Consider the following 18,111-nt stretch of genomic DNA (forward strand, 5'->3'; position numbering starts at 1 on the left):
TATCGAAATAGAATATGAATGTGAGAGCTATCCCAGGGTAGAGCAGGCGCATGTCGCGCGCATGTCGCCAGTCAGACTTCATCCAAATCAAGTCAGCCGACCAGAGGCGAAGGCCAGGTGGAGGGATGGGTCAGGGTGAAATTCAACGGCGGCACAGTCCAATGCAGGAACCAAATTCGGACTGCAGGGCACCGCAACTCTAGCAGGGGACGCAAAAAGTGGATGTATTGACCCGAGGGATGGAAAGAGTGTGAGAATTGTCATGGACAAGGGAACGAGGGAGGGACGGGCGGATGGAGGAAGGGTGACAAAGCGGGGAGGGAGGGCGAGGATCGGAGTCTAGAAGGGCACGAATGGAGCCCAAGGGGAACATGTCATGGGAACAAAAGATGTCGGGCAGAAAGATGAGGGCCTGCCTGGTCGCAAAAGGGATTTCCGAAGGGAGGACGAGGAGTCGACCAAAGGTGGAGGGGAGGAAGAGTGGAGGGGTGGATGAGAATGAGAAAGCTCTCATTGGTACAGAAGCTACCCGGGAGACTGGGTAAGATGAGATGGGGAGTTCGATTGGATGGGATTAGACCCATATGGAATAGAAGAAAAGGGACAAAAGGGAGAAGCAGAATAAGAAAGTGGAGTCGAGGAATTGGGAACAGAAGAGGAGAAGAACGGGAAAGCGTAGAAGCAGAAGAACCTGCCAACCAGAATTAAGATCAGATGGCGAATAGTACGTAATCCATACTGCATGTAGTCCAGGATACATATCCCGATCAGAGAATCAACGCACATGAGAGCTTCCTCTGTTCTTTGTACACAAATAGATGATATTTCCAGAGACCTCGGCGCCTCGGTCCAAACGTTCCTTTGTACGTAAATACACCGCAGATATGACTGGTCCCGTCTTGATCTGTCGGTCAAGAGACAAGTGCCATTTTTGCCTCCCTGGGACGCAACCATGTACCAGGTACAAGTTTTCCTATGTCGCCTGCGGTTGCCGGACATGGTCGCTAGTACTTACCGGCTTCAGGCCAGCAGAGGCGACATCGTAGTACCGCTTCACCTTCCTTTTTCCCTGCACTACATTTATTCTAGATTTTCCTTCAACGTTGCATTTCACCCCTTGCTGCGTCCGTGTACGTTCCTCGATTCAGCTTTCCATTCCAGCCTTAACATTTCGCACCATCTCCTGACCCGGGTCGGACGCCTTCCGATCTACCAGACCTACACACTCCTGGTGCGTGCCTGGTACCAATCTCACCCTCCCAATGTGTCTTCTAGTACTGTGCCGGCCGACTCCGCCCCCCCCCCCAATCGATCATCCATAGACCACCCACCCCCCGGCTGCTTTGATATCGATCTTATCTCAACCCCGAACAAAAATGTCTCAAGAAAAGAAAAACAAAAGACAAACCCACCACGACGACAAATGATTGATGATAATCAATCACGTCACCAGCAATCTCGTACCTGTTCGCCCAACTCCATGGCCCACCGTTTGCCCATCTCCGCCCTTTTCCCAAGAACCCATCACCCCTGATCAAGAACTCTGTGCCGCCCCAACATTTCATCATCCCACGAGATAAATTTGTACTAGTACAAGCATCCACCACGGATATACTAGCTCTGGTGCTAAACAATCCACATGGCACATGGGATACGGGACTTGGACCTAGCTAAGTCGTCCTAGGACGGAGAAAGAATTACTTCAACGTTTCGACCATGTTTGGGGTGCAGCCATCTGTACGCAACCTGTGTGACAGGCTGAATGCCAGGTGGCCAAGAGCGCATCTCTGAGTCTGGACCTGTCGATTTTGTCCGGAGATCGTCGTGTCAGCGTTTCTGCTCTAACAACCGATGCAGTAGCCGCACCCGCCAAAGTGGGCATTCAGTTTAGGGGCGCTTCTTTTCTGATGCCCAACGACAATGGTCCATAATCAGGGCCCTCAGATATCCGACATTTCGAAACAACAACGGTTGACAGTGGTTGACCGCGGTGTCTCGAATCACACAATGACGCGGCGGCCACTCCCCTATTCATAACAACGATGACGAAGATAATCCCACGTAACCTAACCTTCGGACGAGAACCGCTAACGCTCCCCGTGTTACGCGGGTCAATTCCCCGTCTCCCGATCCAGCTGGGCGCTGATCATCTGCTCTTCTGGTCTGGAATGGCTAACCCTTTTGTTCCGCAAGTCACGTTCCAACCTTGCAGTTGCAGACGGTGTGACTCGACTTTCTCCAAGGCCAAAAGTCGAGACAAATAGGAATGTTGCTTCGCAAACCACCTCCTCCCCACCCGATAGCCACTGGAAGTTCCTCGTGAAATCGAACCCAGTAATGCACGGTAATTTTGTGTTGTCAATCCCCATCTATGTACTTCCACACCCAGCGCCCATCCCAATCCATGCCACCAGTTGTCTTGGCTCGAGGATTCAGCTTCCATGCCCCTGACCAACCAGAAATCCCATTCTACGGTTTAGATAAGTATTAAATCCCATTTTCACCGGGCCGCGCTTTTCCGTTCTATTCCCCCACACACGCGTAATAAACAGCAACGTGTAACCAGGACGAGAACCGACAAGTTCACGTCTACGTGCATGTATATCTGCAAATGTCAAGTCAACCGAATGCACCCCCCAAAATAAGCTGAAATTTGGGAACATGGGGAGTTCAAAGCCTGGCGCGGATGAATCGGGCCGGCCGTTGCTAACCGCAAGCATGAAAACCGCGGATTCGCGACGGAGAAAGTCAATGGGAAGAAGAAGAAGAAAAAAAAAAAAAAAAAAGCTCACCCTCCATCTACACGCAAATCAGCTCCAGTGACGTATCGACTAGCATCGCTGAGCAAGTACACAACAGCACCCTGCAAGTCTTCAGGAGAGCCCATTTTACCGACGGGGATTAGTGAAGTCCATGTCTTGTTCAGTTCCGGGTTGTCGTCAAGGATCTTGCGTGTGCTGGAGAAGCATTAGCGAGTTTGTTTTATACACTCTTTTGGTTCTGAAGAGGTCACTTACAGGGCCGTCAGCATATAGCCTGGGCTGATGCAATTGACTCTGATATGTGCATGTGCCCATTCCACAGCCAAACTGGAAGCCAGATGCCTGACAGCCGCCTTTGCAGCGTTGTAAGGTGCTTGGGGCTGAGGAACGTTGACAATGGCGCCGGACATGGACCCAATCATGACAATGCTGCCATGAGTGATATTGCGCTCCATAAGGTGGCGGGCGACACCGGTGCAAAACAAGTACGTGCCGTCAACATTCACGCCCCAGAGCTTCTTCATTCGTTCGTAAGGGTATGTCTCGGCCGCATAATTCTCGGTGAAGCCGGCGGATGTTACGAGGTGGTCGATTTTGCCGTGTCGGTCGAGGATCTCCTTAATACAGGCATCCACGCTCTCCGGGTCTGAGACATCGGCGTAGTGGGCTGTCACCTTGGGAACCACGTCGGGGTCGTCGGGGTTTTCGCGTCGGAACATGTTGATCAATTCCTGGGCTTGTTTCTCGCCTTCCTCCTCTGTTCGGGATGGTTAACCAACATCTCTCTTCCCCCGAAGAACAAATCCGGGAGACAAGGAGGGTAAAGAAAACTTACTATTCAAATCAACAATGGCCAAGTCCGCACCAGAAAGAACCAGGGCCTGACCCATGACCAACCCCAACCCTCGAGCGCCACCGGTGACGACAGCAGTGCGACCCTCGAGTGAGAAGGTAGGTAAAGTCCTGACAAATTGCACACCCCCTCGACCTCGGAGGGGGCGTTCATGCGGTTGCAGCTCAGACTCGTCGTCTGGATACTCGACAACAATGTCCCTGTCTGTACGAGAGGCGGATCCTTCGTGGGGACCGGCTGATGTGCCGGTGGCATCTGTGCTGGATTTGTGGTAAGGATCTGACGAATCCTTTCGACGTGGGCTGAAGGCGATTTGGCTTGTGTTGGTGGTGCTCATCGGGCGGAACGCGGATGGTCTGAATGTTGTGCTGGTGGTAGGATGGGCGAGGGTAACCCTTCTGGGTGCTTGTCGCAGCAGGCGGAGGGTCGTTGGTGTGTTCATTTTGGGATGGGTAGGTAAATGGATTGAATGTGAGTGCGCAAGAAGTGAAATATATGCGCTCCTTAAATATCTGTTTTTTTGGCTCAATCACGCCACCAGATGTTCAATGTATGCTTTCTCGGTGCTTCTTTTTTGGGGGGGTGTCTCTCTTGTCGTTCCCAATAAATAAAACATTGAATTTGAAGGATGAGAAGAATTCGCGTCCAGGACGTGTCTGTAAGCTGCAGCAATGTTTACGGTGATGGCGCGCGGGATAATGTTCCTTACCCCAACAAATGAGGGAAAAAAAAAAAAAAAAATGGTTGGCTTCCCCTCTCTCAACAAAGCCTTGGGAATCAATGGACGAGTCGAGACTCGAACGGTGCGAGGGGGCCGAGAACCAGAACTGGACTTTTTTGTTGTTTGGGCCTGGTCCTGCAACGTCCTACGCCTAGAGATGGCTGCGTTCTGGTTTGGGTAGAGAAAAATAATGAGGAAGAAATAAAAGAGGTCACCTGGAAGAATTACGTAGGTGCGGGACTTTAACCCCAGGGGAAAGAGGGAGAAGCTCTATGTTCCAAACCCTTTCTTCAGGTAATTAAAGGACGCAGACGTGGACACAAACATGGCGGGAGACAAACGACTCTGTTCATCTAGATGGCTCAAATGCTTGTCGTCACAATCTTTATCTCGCTCCCTGATCAACAAACCCGCCGAAAGGGTGACCGCATGTCTGAATCGCGATGGGAGAGTGGCGGAGTTTCTGCTCGTCCAAGGGGAGTGGAGAGCTTGCGCGGAAACCGGTTGGCGAAAGACACCAATGTTGCAGATTGAGCTTGTAGATCGTGCATGCTGCAAGGGTGTGATTGTGGCGGGTGCGTTGCTGGATGAGGTAGTTTAGCAGACTGGATAAGAGACACCTGCAGCATATCAATAGAGGACCAGATAAGTCGGTGAGTTAGGTGACAGATGACGACGGGTCCGTGCTGAGTTTCTCGTCCAGTTCTTCCGCACATGTTTTTGCTGAATGGCCCGTCCCTCATATGCAAGATGCGAGCTTGTGATCGAGTCCGGTTGGGATGTTCCTAAAGACTGAAGATCCTCTTGTCACCGTTCACCAACGACACGAAGAGAGATACAGTACGTCTACTGAAAAGAGCCCAAAATGCGACCTGAGAATGCAGGGATCCATCCCATGGTCTCAAGGCCAGCCACGAGCGGAGCATACCCGCATGCGAAAAGGTTTTGGCGCCGCCTAGTGGCCCTCTGGGCTTCTCGCTTAGGCTGTCCCTCCTTTCCCATGCCTGCAAGATTTTGAGTTTTGGGTGTGCCAGGTACAGGGGATTCGAGAAGATTGCTGTGTTGGGAGAGATCGAATTTCTCATCGTGAGATTTGAGATTGACCGTGGACATGGTCAGGAAATGGTACGATATGAATGAGTATGAAACACGAATAAGTTTATGGTGCTTGCTTTTTGACTTTTCCAAATCGCGGCTCCTCAATGCTCATGACACCTTGTCTTGCTTTCTATGTCTTTCTGTCCTCGGGAACAGGCGCGGTGTTTCTTTTCTCAGTCAAAATCCACCAAGTCCCTATCACGGCCGTGATAAACCACAGTACCAACCCAGCCAGATCAAAGCCGGCCGCCACCTTCATGCGATAAATCCCACCCTCCATCTCCGTCTTCTCGTTCAAGTACATTGTGCCAAAGATGCCCGATTGTGCCGCGAAGAGGATCGCAACCATCCAGTCCCACGCGAACAAGAGTGCGACTGTGCGATACGGCAGGAATATGGAGGCCAGGGAGTACAAGACGGCTGAGATGGCGGCGATAGATCCGACGGTCACGGCATAGACCTGCACGACAAAAATTAGTCTCGCGAATCCCGGCGGGATTGAATTTGTTGGACGAACCCATTTTTGGTCCGAGTACTTATCTTCCTTGTTGGCTTTGTTGAGGTCAACGCCATACAGACCGATGACCACCAGGCCGTCGATCAATTGCAAGGTGCGCAGAAAGAGGCTGATCAAGTTGGATTTGCGAAAGTTGGAAAGGAAATTGAAGATGCCCATTTGTGTCTGGTAGGTTGTGAATTGATTCGATTGATTTGATGATCCTGCGATGGGTGCCCGAGTCAAGCAAGACAAAAGGGATTTGATAATTGAGACGGAGTTTTTGACTTACTATTTAGTTTGCGGAATGTTTTGCTGATCTTGATGGGTGGAGGGAGGCTGGTGCAATATGAGGGTATCTTGCTCGGCACACAAAGAATGCGCCCGAAGCCTCCTTGTTTTGTTGGATCACTTTTTCACCGACAAACAGAAAGGAGCTGCCTTTTGTTCGCTTTGTTGAGTTTAATTGAGGGCACCGGTGATGCGTTGGTTACTTCAAGGTGTGGGCATCAGGTACCCCAGGAGCTCGTTGGTAGACAGGATGGGGGGAGACGGTGACAACACAAGTATCTCGTACGGCAATTCATACGGTCGCTCAAGATTATATTAATCAAAACCATTCAAACGAAATGTCCCAGCTAGTGACCTGGACTGCCGGTTATTTGTATCTGTGCGTCATTGTTTATGGTATGATATTTGCCACACCTGCACGGGTAAATTCATCTGCGGGGTGTTTTAGCAGTGGCTAGGGGCATCTGGTGGCTTGAAATCGGAGACCCTGAGCCGGCTGTTGCCTCGGATCTCGCCCCGTCACACTGAGATCAAGCTATGATCCCTGTCCAGATTCCAGCTTCGCTACCCATCCTTGCCGTGTCACTGCTTCACTTGTCCTTGCTTGGTTCGCATTGTATTCGTATCGCTAGGAGGAACTGACATGAGAAGCTATCAGTGTCTAATTGATATCTATCGTCATCGAGTCTTCAAGCTTTATGCCCCATAATCCAAACGAGGGAACAGGGACGAACACTTGGTGAGCAGAGAGGAGTATCTGTGCACACTATGCCAGGGCGGATTGAGGCTGGTAGGGATGGACAACTAAATACAACAACACAATGCAAATGGAATTAGAGGGGGGAAAAATGAATGACCAATTCAATCCAATGCCAAAAAAGCGCCAGACCACCAACAAAAGGCACAAAGGAACCAAATAGAGCAAACTCGGAAGAGGGACAGAGCCATAAATGCTCGTTGTCATCGTGTTCCTCCCCCTGCTCCAGCTCCTCCAGCCTTGTCCGTGGTCGCATTGACATTCGATGCTCCGGCCGACCCCTGCTTATTTGAAGTTTGCGCGGGTGGTGCCGGCATCGAAATTGGTTCATCGTCGTACCCATAATCCAGATCATCGTCTCCAAGTTGATCCAAGCCTTGATTGTCATACGCCGGATTCAATGTCCCCATTGCTTCTTTGGCAGCTTTGGCAGCATTCTTGGCCTGTTTCTTCCCCTTCCTCCCTTTTAGTTTGGCCTTTTCCAATAATCGTCTCTTTTCCGCCAGACGACGCCGTTCTTTTCGATCTTTGATTTCATATTGCCGGATGAGGGCACGTGGTGCTTGGCCAAAGATGCTCTCATACTCACAAAATTCACAGATCCAGATGTCTTCCGGCGCCGGAGGATGTTGCAAATTACTGTATTCTTGCTGAAGTTTTCTTTGACGAGCTGCCAGAGCATACACATCTCCTCTCCGTCTTCGGGGCTTCTTGCCTTGAGCATTCGTGTTGGTGTTGGCATTTGCATTCGTATTCGTCGTCGAAGCGGGTGTCGCTGCCGTTGCCGGCTGTTGACTACTCGACGGAGGAACATTCGGGGTGGTGTGCGTTCCTTGTGTGGACGCTTTCTGGTACGACCCAGATTGTGCCGGAGGAGCGAGATTGTTGCGTTGGCTGTATCCTGGAGAATATAAACTTTGCTCTGGAAAAGTTACTCCTTTGGCTTCGGTTTCACAGGTAAAGGTGAATTGAGAATTGGTGTGAGCTTGCTTGGCTTGCTGATCTAACACGCCCACATTCTCCTGGCCTTTGCCCAAAGGCTTCCGGAGCAAGGCAGTCGCATTCGCGATGGCCGCAGATATAATTCCCTGATCTTTCGATTCTTCGGCTTTTTCACCTGTCAGTCCAGCTAGATGGCATTTTCAATTGTTTCATCCTTACCTTTGGCATTGGCGCTCATGTTCTGGTCATACTTGGATGGACCACTTCGAGCATTGGAGCCGTTCACCGAAACCCCAAGCGGATTCCGACCTGGGAGTTTTCTGGTGTTGCGTCCCCTACCAGCACCTTGAACTCCAAGACCGGAGCTAGTTCCCGTGTGCGTCGTGGCATAATAAGAATCATCAGCTGAGCCGTCCTTACTTCCACTGATACCCATATGTGCAAGTTCATTCGTCATTGTCGAGTGATGTAGACTCAAACTGCCTGAGGTAGGTATTTTTCTTTTCTTTTTATTGTTGGTGTTTTCAAATGCTTCATATCCGTCGGGAACGGAAGCACCTCCTTTGGCCGCGTATCTGGATTGACGAGCTGATCGTGGTGAACGCTGGGAAGTGACAAAGTAGTGGCGAACGGGAACCATCCGTTCATCTTGAGAGTCCAAATCATCTTCATATTCGTCATGATGACAGTGATGGTGGTGGGGACAACCATGATGGTCATGCTCCTCATCATGATCGTGGTCATGATCATGATCATATCCATCACTGTGATGTTGAACGAGGACCTTGCTATCATTTGGATAATCCCCATTTTCCCCATAGTGAGCGTAGGTCGGTAAACTCGTTGAGGGCAATGTCGGAGGATAGGTAATCGCATCGGCAGCCTCTTGAGATAATCGAGACTTGATTGACCGTTTGGGGAGAGGTCGAATAAGTCGTTCGGGGAAAACCGTTGAAGGAGTATCAGGGGAGGAGAGGTAGGAAGTATCTAGGTTGGGAAGAAAGTCAACATTTCCAGGACGCCGGACACCGTGACAAGGCCGGAGCAATTACTTTCGACCGTCTCAGGAGACATACTGTATGCCATCTCAGCTCTCTTCCACTGTTCTATCGAACCAACAGAGATTTTCTACGCCCCCATCCAAACGTGGCCTGGTTTTTCTGATGCAAGATACTGCCGCAAGGAGCCACTGTGTCAGCAAAGGGTTCAACGCTGGAAAGGGGACGGCGATTCTCGGTATGGACCGGGCGTTTTCTAGCCCATAAACGGATTCTCTGTGCATTGTGATGTCGAAGTCAATGTAGGACATACCCCCGTCTGAATTATTCAGCCAAATCTGATGGATTTCAGGGACGGTCATGCAATGCTGAGACCCTTCGGGCCGGTATTCAAACAAGTCTATCGATGCGGTGGGACTGGAAGAGGCAATTTCCAAGTGGAGGGGACCAAGGTGGAATGAATGGTAGCGAAATGTAGTGGTCGTAAAGGGTCTAAAGATAGGATGGAAAGCTTGCAATGCGGACGCAGTCACCAGTGTCCGTTTCCATCGCCAAGAACCTTGTAGCCGAAACGAGCAGTTGAACGTTTTGAACCGGAGGGCTCCACGGTTTCTCCTCTACTACCATCTACTAGTTGATTGTCTCACAATGCTTTGTTTGCTTCAGATTTCAAGTGAGTCATCCTTTTATTCCCGACTCGATTACAACGCCGGCCACCAGCTCTATAATATAGATCGCCGTTCATCCAATAAACAATCATCCAATTCTCATTACTTTTTCATTGATTCACGTCAAACCTCAGCATTTCAGCTATGAGGTATCATTTGCACGTCTTTGGGGAAATTATGAGATTCTCTTGCTATGCCCCATTGAGGTTCGCCATACCTGACCTGTGCTCAGTCTCGATCAAATTTCAATTTTATCCTGCGATGGCATGTTTGACGTATATTCGTAGCGGCATTTGAAGTGCTTCTGGAAAGAGTAGATGCGATTCTCTATGCACGGCTGCTTCTAGTGGATTTGGAAGGACCTCCTTCCTCAACGTATGGTTCCTCAGTCGCCTTTCTTTTCCTATTCCCTGTGGTTGTTGACCCGTTCGTAATCGGCGCTTTGACTTGTTCTGCATCGGTGGCTTGGGCCTTGGGCATGTTCTCCGGTCTCCTCGTTTCCCCCTTGTACGGCGACGTTGTTCCCCTAGTTGGCCATGAGTCGGTCTCTCCTGCCGGGCCAGCAGCTGACTCGGTAGAATGGGGCGGCGAAGAAATGTCCAGTTTGAGTCGACGCTGTTTCCGAGGAAGATCATCTTCACTCAAAGCGTCACGTCCGTTCGATGGGTGAACATGCTTCGAAGTGAGATTAACAGAGGTCATCTTGGATATCCCCTGTCCCCCTCCCGCATCCTCCACTGAGGCTGCAGAGAGGTGGGATGCACGAGCCACAGACGCGGGTAGTATCCCAGGAAAGCCGATGACCACGTCGCCCTCCTCAACGTCATCCTCTTCCCCATCAAATTCATTAAATTCGTCGTCGTCTTCAAACTCCGTCTCTTGCCGGTCTGCATCTCGGTGAAAGGTTTGTCCGTGCACATTTTGTAGACCCATATCTGCCAGGCTCATGTTATGCGCCCACGACTCATCCTCCTTAGACTGGCCCAGCCCTGGATGCCATCCGTCGTCGGTGATCGCAAACACCTCCTTCCAATTCTTCATGAGGGCCACTTTACTCTCCTGTCCATTTCTGTAGAGTGGAGGACTCCGCTCAGAAGGTCTGGCCCACACCGTACCCTTGATACAGCGTGTCAACAATTCTCTGTCCCTCGGGTCCACCGGGGGAATGTCCAATGTGTCGGCCAACTTCCTTTTCTTCCCTCTTTTGGTGACTTTCTGATTGTCATTTTCTTTTGCAAATGGTCTGGGAGGGCTTCCAACCTGGGGTGTTTGTCTCATCAACACCGGATCATCGTCCATATAATCGTCAGAATAATATTCCCAGTCGCTGAAGTAGTCTTGAAGCTCGAAACCGGCAATTTCATCTTGATACACAGGGCTGTGGATGGCATGGTCGGCAAGGTCGTCGGCTAATTCTGGGGCAGGGTCGGCATTGTACAGAATATCTTCAATGTCATCATACGGTGAGTATGCATAGTCCTCGATATCGGACATTTTGGGGGATCATCAACGCATTTTCAAGAAGATGAATCGCCCATCCGGTGGGGAGGAGGTAGGTTGAGGAGAAGACAGATGCGGTCGCGTCTGGAATGTGAATATCGTCAAAATTGGATCCAATTCGAGGGTCGGCAATCAAACATCCGACTTGTTCGTCACTTGACCGTCCACCTGGTGACTTAAAAGACGCATTGATGTCTCGTTTTGTACCATCGAACCGCAGAAGTTTGGGGGCGGAAGATGCAGTGAACACTGCAGGTCTTTGTGGCATGTTATGCAGCCTAGCTGAACTCGGCAAAATTCCCCGCACCGCCGCCGCTATGCGAGAACAACCGAAAGTCCGGGTATTTAAAAATGGTGTTCTGGCACCTATGAAACTGGCGGATAGCTGGCCTCCATCATGCCAAATTGTCGTATTCCTCGGCCTGCTGCAGCCTGGCGAGCTAGAGCAGCTCTCCGTCCGTCATCCTCCCACCCAGCTCGTCGTTCTCATCATACCCACCCTGACCAAGCCACGAAGTCCCTTGACTCGATCCTGATTGCGAATCGAGGAGAGATCGCCATACGGGTCAATCGTACAGCTGCACAACATGGAATCCGAACTACCACTCTGTACACCCGGCCAGACATTTTCTCACAGCACGCTCATTCCTCTCCGTTTTCCTTTAACCTTGGCGCAACGGCAGCTTACCTTGACCAAGAGAAGATTCTCGCCATAGCAAAACAGCAAGGTTGTCACGCGATACATCCAGGCTACGGGTTTTTGTCTGAAAATGCCGAATTTGCAAAAAGATGTGCAGAAGAGGGTGTCACCTTCATCGGTCCGCCGGCCAGTGCCATCGAGGACATGGGTGACAAAGCCAGAAGCAAGGAGATCATGATCTCTGCGGGTGTGCCCTGTGTCCCTGGCTATCATGGAACCAACCAAACGCCGGAAACACTGTCGCGCGAGGCGGAGAAGATTGGATACCCTGTTCTTATCAAAGCCGTTCGAGGCGGGGGAGGAAAGGGCATGCGTATTGCCAGAAGTACACAAGAATTTGCAGACATGCTGGAAAGTGCGAAGAGTGAGGCAAGGAACTCTTTCGGTCATGATGAAGTTCTCGTGGAGAAATACATCACGACGCCGCGACATATCGAGGTCCAAGTCTTTGCGGACAAGTACGGCAATTGTGTGGCTCTTGGTGAACGAGATTGCTCTATTCAACGACGACATCAGAAAATTCTAGAGGAATCTCCGGCTCCAAATTTGAATGACTCGATTCGAAAGGAGATTTGGGAAAAAGCTCGAGCTGCCGCCCTTGCTGTCAACTACGAAGGTGCTGGTACGGTAGAATTCATCTTTGATAACGACACTGGAGAGTTCTATTTCATGGAAATGAATACAAGACTTCAAGTGGAGCACCCTGTCACAGAAATGGTCACAGGACTGGACCTTGTCCATTGGCAAATATTGGTGGCAGAGGGCAAACCTTTGCCCCTGACACAACCAGAAGTGGAAGAGCAGATTGCCCAACATGGTCACGCGATCGAAGCTCGAATCTATGCTGAGAACCCGGCCAAAGGCTTCATACCCGACTCCGGAAGACTACTCCATGTCCAATTACCCGAAGAGACCGCCGATGTACGAATAGACAGTGGATTTGTGCAAGGCGACGAAGTCTCAAGCCACTATGACCCCATGATAGCAAAACTTATTGTTAGAGCTGCGACCCGAGAAGACGCCCTCCGTAAGATGGCGATGGCATTACAGGAGTATGAGGTGGCTGGACCCGTCACGAATATCGACTTCCTCAAACGCGTGTGCCAGTCCCCCGACTTTATGACGGGCAAAGTTGAGACCCGGTACATCGAAAAACACCGAGAAGAACTATTTCCTCCGACCCATGTCACGCCTGAGGTGCTGGCTGAGGCCGCAATAGCTTCATTCTTGCATTCGATGACTCCTAGATCCGCCACTGCAAGTCCGATCTTGCAATCACCTGTATCCTCGGTATCCTGGCTCAACACTTCCGCCGACTTTCAACCTCGAATTTTCCAATTCCAATCGGCAGATTTCGAAGCCGGCCCCGGCAAATCACCGGAAATCCACAGCATCGAACTCCAACAGACGATTCCAGGTCACTTCTCGATTACGACACCATCTAACCCGTCACCGATCAATGTCTCTTCGAGTCTTGATGCTGAAACAAATACCCTGACAACCTACTTCCCTCACACGCGACACACCTCCCGCATCATTTTCTCTTCTCCCATTGGCCATACCCCCGGATCCGATACAGTCCACCTCTTCACACCTCATGGTTCTTTCCGTCTGACGGCACCGTCACCGACATGGCTCTCTAAGGCACTCGGCGTAGTGGAAAAGCCCAACTCGCTCCTGTCACCCATGCCTGCGAAGATCCTGCGTGTACTGGTCAAGCCAGGCGACACAGTAACTAAGGACCAGGCACTCCTCGTTATCGAGAGCATGAAGATGGAGACGGTGATTCGAAGCCCCGCGGAAGAGGTGGTGGTGAAAAGAGTCGTACATGGTGAGGGCGAAGTTGTGGGAAGTGGGGTCGAGCTGGTAGAGTTTGAAGAGGAGGAAGACTCGGCACAGGGGGATCGAGAGAGGGCAAGTAATAGCCAGAGAGGACAATGATGTAAACTTTGTTCATTCGGGTATCAAGCAGGGATGTCATGTGGCACACCACTCAGCAGCGACGAGTCGCCTCGCCTTCCTTTCTACATCCCAATGATTCGGTGGCTATACGGCCATACAGCTGACGGTCACCAAAGACAGAGAACGGGATTCAATTGCAGCCTATCTCTGGCCTTCCGCACCAGGTATATATATATATATATATATTCATATCTACTGCCACCCTATCATCAGACTGAACCCGTCTCTAGCAATACTTTCAGTGGCGGTAGACTGAGAGGAAAAGAAACAGGACCACAAGGACGGTTTGTCAAAGCCACCAATTTTCGGGCACAGGGCAAGCAGTGCGTGGAGGAGGAGAACGCAGGTCATGTCAAAGCATCGGGTAACACAATTGGGAATGGCAATGCTGGCAACTACACAGGCAGTAAGAACAATTTCCCTAAAGGTGTTTGTGTTAGTGGGTAGATGCTGTTGGTTTAGAATTCTTGTCGGGCATGAAAAGAGTCAGTATCCAAGTGCATACACTCTCGACATCTGAGGGGAGACTTTTCGAGGCTGTTGAATGCACGAGTTTCTTCATAGAAATCCTCCCGTGTTCTCCAGGGGAGAACCCATTCGAACTTGGTCAAGAATGGCAGTCAGACAGGTGAAAAAAGGAGACAGGTTTATCAAAGCTAGCTTCACTCTTCTGCTTCAGGGTTGCATGAAATTCTGTTCCCGTTGACGTGAAACTTATCTAGGCAATCGCCAAGGTAAATCAAAGATTCTGGACACTGTACCCGAGTGGACAGGAACGATTCTACTTCTTGGCTTCGGCTGTTGCAAGTGGATAAGAAAAGGTGTCCTCTGCTGGAAATTTACTTCGAAGACAGCAGGTAGCCGGTGATTAGAGAAGTCCACGGCTGCAACGCCGCGCACGCATAAACCGGGGTAAAGACATTCCCGGATTTTGCAGTGGTTCGATCTTCGCAACCTTGAAGATCACAGTGTGAAGACAAAAGGATCATATAGAGTTGGCACGTTGCAGGCCAGATTCACAAAGTACAGCCATTCGAAGTGAAATTGGACATCGGCAAATTGAAAAGGTGAGTCTCGGGACTTGATCTGACTCCGGAAAGGATTTGGGAAGGATTGACGATTGATCCAACTGACGATTGAATCATCGAGATAGATCCCATTCAATACGAATCGCTTGAGACTTCTTTCTGGATGAACGAGACCCCTGAATGTTTGTGTTTGAGCTGTGACGATTTCGAGAGGGGACCATCAAGACGATAAGCACTCCCATTCCCGATGCATGGGGGTATGGGTCTCTACTCTCGCGGCAAGTGGCTCCAGCCGATTCTTGTGGATGTCTTTAACCATCACATAACCGAGTTAGAGACGCGAAGTTTCGCTTGACGAGGCCACAGCTTCAGGTGAATTCGCTAAAATGTCAACGATTTTTCCGCGGGGGGGGTCGTAATGACGACAGACACCAGGTATCAAGACTGTTCAGTTTGAAGTAGCGGTGATGAGGTCACTTACATTAGTACGGGCTGGAGTTTCCAAGTGCCAAGACGATCGATCGGGTGGAGTGGCGTGGAATTTTTTGAACGTGGCGTCCAGCCTTTCTTTGTCGACAATGAGAAATGGGTTTCTCGGACTGAATGTCCTATCCATTGCAACGAAAGGTAATCTAGATAGGGTCCCAATATCGAAATCCCCCCTTCTCGAACACCATCAAAAAAGAAGTATGCGGAATTCTAGAATGTTCATCATATCCCGGGAAACGGGAAACTTGAAACTTTTGATCAGCGTTGTAGGAATCCATTTCGTTGTTGCAAATGGATATTTTCCACACGGGTGCACCGCCATGGTAAAGGTTAGAGACGGAAAACCTGGCAACGTTCCTGCCGATCTCAAAGTCAAGGGGTTCAAGCCTCATCCGTCATTAAGGATTATCAACTTCTCTCTAGGGCAAAATCCAGACAGGACTGAAAGAGGATTGGCAGGCGGAGGCATATGCTGAACTTCCGTTTGGGGCCTCATGCAGGACCGGGAAGCGATGGATTACGTTTTGAAAGCCGTGGAGGTTATTGAGAAAATATTCCGTAAGTCTCTCGTAACAGGTCCGAAAGCCAGGGTGACAAATGAAGAGTTTGGTCAGGAGCTTTTTTCTTTTTCTTTTCCTCTCCTTTTTTTTTGGGGTGGCTGTGTAACCACCGGGTTGGGCAGCAAACGGGATCAGAGAATCCGGTGACAAGGTCCGGGTTTGAGGACTGAGGCTTGAGAAATGGTCAATGGGGATGGAGGGTATGCAGAAATTCGAACCAGGGAGGAATAAGTGGAGGTCGGATGAAATAGAGACTTGGAGCATTTGTTGTTAGTTTCCTGCGCCGAGTCGCCTATTGGCGCATGTAGGGCTGACTAGGAAAGAGGAAAAGAGTTCGGTGAAAAGCGTTGGAACTGAGGACATGGATTGGGGCGCAGGAAGAAGAAAGGTACAGGAGCAGACATGCCTACACAGACCTAGACGGCGAACGGTACGGAAATGGGCAGTACTGAGTACATCGTGCCTAGCCGATTAGACAGCTCTATGGGTTGGGTGAAGGAGTATTATTTGTACGGTATTGTACTCGCAACAATGTTCGTTCTGTCAGGGGTAGCTCGTGGCCAGCAGGGACTCGCCCCCGGGCACACACCAAGTGCAGAATACATATTTCGACAATGCATGCTCGCATGCTCCCGTACATCCTGCTAAACATCTACAGAATTTACCAAAACTCTTAGCATTGGCCCATATGGTACTGGCTCCAAGTAACTACGTAGCTCCCGCGCACCCTGAGCCACTCACGATCCACAAACCCATCAACCCAACTAAAAAAGGACTGCTTCAAATGTCCTCTCCCATTAAACCAATCCAGACCGATTCAGCGCATTGTTACAGCGAGAAGGCAAAAAGAAAGCACAGCCAGGCAAGGCCCTTTGTGTAGACACTAGAATATAACAGGCTCCCCTCATTCGTGGCCCTGCTTTTATAAAATCGCACGTCTCGTGCCACTGTACTGGATTCAACGACCTCAATCACCATCAACCACCCCCGAGTCCGTCACACGTCTTCGCCGTTCACTGGATCCACGAAGGCACATCGAATTCCCGAGTACGAACCAGGTCAGCTCGGTCGTGAACAGCACTGATCTGAACTCAAAGGCAACCCAAAATTCAATTTCCATCAATCAGCCAATTTCGTCTGGTGTCCTTGGGTACGTCTTTGATTCTGCCTGAACCGCAAGTTCAGCCAGCGCCTTGCCATCCCGCCCAGCTCAGCCTTCATACCTGTCAACAACTCCCCTCGTCACCCAATAGTCACCCAACTCCATACGGAGAGGCGTTTACAGAGAAAGAAACCGCGACAGGCAAGGCCCGCGACTGAGCCTACAATTTCCCGCCATCACGCCAAATATCCCCAGCCCGATCTGGAACTAAATCACGAAGCGAACCGCCTTCCCGCCGCCCACGCACACAAAACCTTCTACTCGGACCATCTGACTTTCCCGCTGTCCGTCTTGAATTTCTTATTTCAACCACGACGACCTGGAGGGGCCTTCTCGACCATTATTCATTTCAACTCTTCCATTTCCATCCCCATATCATCCCCATCCCTCCTACATCTACGCCGACGACGCCGGGATTTCGTCCCGTAGCGGCCTTTTCATTTCCATTCTCTCTCTTCGTGGAACCAACTAGAGGGGAAAAGGCGAGAAGGAGGGAAGCTCTGAAATGTAGTCGATGCGACGCTGACGGAAACTCCTTCTCCATTTTTTTTTCTTTGGCAAAGACGGCACACCGAACCCCCGACTCAAAGCATACGTTTTCCGAGTGAGGGCGGTATTGAAGGAGTTATTTTAGTGGAGAATATTCAGGGCACAGAGAATCAAGAATGAGTTTACAGCCACGGTAAGTTCGGGACCTGTTTTGCCTCAGACTAGGACCTCCTTCTTTGGGGGGCCTATTTTTCCCACCCGCTACTTATGTGAAAGAGAATTTCGCTAACCATAGCCATTCGGTGGGGTTTCCAACAGGCGAGAATACCACATTGTCGTGCTTGGTGCTGGTACGTACTGTGTACATTGGTGCACTTGTGCACTCTCCCCCCTTTCAACCCATACCACGCTGGTCCACGGCCAACGTCCTGGGAAAACAAACAGAAACAGAAACTAACCTAGTTTCTTTTCGGTCTTTCTAAATAGGCGGTGTGGGTAAAAGCTGTCTCACGGCCCAGTTTGTGCAAAATGTCTGGATTGAAAGCTATGACCCGACCATCGAAGACTCGTACCGCAAACAGGTCAATGTCGACGGTCGCCAAATCATGTTGGAAATGTATTTGCTCCCCCCCCCC

At 50.4% G+C, this 18,111-nt stretch overlaps 6 protein-coding genes across 6 annotated transcripts in view; 2 read left to right on the forward strand and 4 right to left on the reverse strand.

Moving 5' to 3' along the window:
• Positions 1-2,788: 2,788 nt before the first annotated feature.
• Z518_00540 (uncharacterized protein) lies at positions 2,789-4,057 on the reverse strand (the record flags this gene model as incomplete). Its single annotated transcript, XM_013421142.1, has 3 exons — positions 2,789-2,957; positions 3,018-3,519; positions 3,598-4,057. The coding sequence occupies 3 exons, from the start codon at positions 4,055-4,057 to the stop codon at positions 2,789-2,791; spliced, it is 1,131 nt and encodes a 376-aa protein (XP_013276596.1).
• Positions 4,058-5,564: 1,507 nt separating this feature from the next.
• On the reverse strand, positions 5,565-6,110 carry Z518_00541 (uncharacterized protein; the record flags this gene model as incomplete). The annotated part of the gene is made up of 2 exons (XM_013421143.1): positions 5,565-5,894; positions 5,952-6,110. The coding sequence occupies 2 exons, from the start codon at positions 6,108-6,110 to the stop codon at positions 5,565-5,567; spliced, it is 489 nt and encodes a 162-aa protein (XP_013276597.1).
• Positions 6,111-7,181: 1,071 nt separating this feature from the next.
• On the reverse strand, positions 7,182-8,994 carry Z518_00542 (uncharacterized protein; the record flags this gene model as incomplete). Its single annotated transcript, XM_013421144.1, has 3 exons — positions 7,182-8,086; positions 8,140-8,907; positions 8,973-8,994. The coding sequence occupies 3 exons, from the start codon at positions 8,992-8,994 to the stop codon at positions 7,182-7,184; spliced, it is 1,695 nt and encodes a 564-aa protein (XP_013276598.1).
• Positions 8,995-9,913: 919 nt separating this feature from the next.
• On the reverse strand, positions 9,914-11,080 carry Z518_00543 (uncharacterized protein; the record flags this gene model as incomplete). Its single annotated transcript, XM_013421145.1, has 1 exon — positions 9,914-11,080. One exon carries the CDS (start codon positions 11,078-11,080, stop codon positions 9,914-9,916), a length of 1,167 nt encoding a protein of 388 aa, XP_013276599.1.
• Positions 11,081-11,483: 403 nt separating this feature from the next.
• Positions 11,484-13,727, forward strand: Z518_00544 (uncharacterized protein; the record flags this gene model as incomplete). Its single annotated transcript, XM_013421146.1, has 1 exon — positions 11,484-13,727. The coding sequence occupies one exon, from the start codon at positions 11,484-11,486 to the stop codon at positions 13,725-13,727; it is 2,244 nt and encodes a 747-aa protein (XP_013276600.1).
• Positions 13,728-17,652: 3,925 nt separating this feature from the next.
• The window catches only part of Z518_00545 (uncharacterized protein), a gene marked incomplete at both ends in the record, with an annotated part of 1,132 nt that continues 673 nt past the window's right edge, over positions 17,653-18,111 (forward strand). The window contains 3 exons of the mRNA XM_013421147.1: positions 17,653-17,669; positions 17,795-17,826; positions 17,963-18,092. Of these exons, the coding sequence (XP_013276601.1) occupies positions 17,653-17,669; positions 17,795-17,826; positions 17,963-18,092 (179 nt within the window). The remainder of the gene's footprint in view (positions 17,670-17,794; positions 17,827-17,962; positions 18,093-18,111) is intronic.

The sequence above is a fragment of the Rhinocladiella mackenziei genome, assembly GCF_000835555.1.
Source record: "Rhinocladiella mackenziei CBS 650.93 unplaced genomic scaffold supercont1.1, whole genome shotgun sequence".
Lineage (NCBI taxonomy): Eukaryota > Fungi > Ascomycota > Eurotiomycetes > Chaetothyriales > Herpotrichiellaceae > Rhinocladiella > Rhinocladiella mackenziei.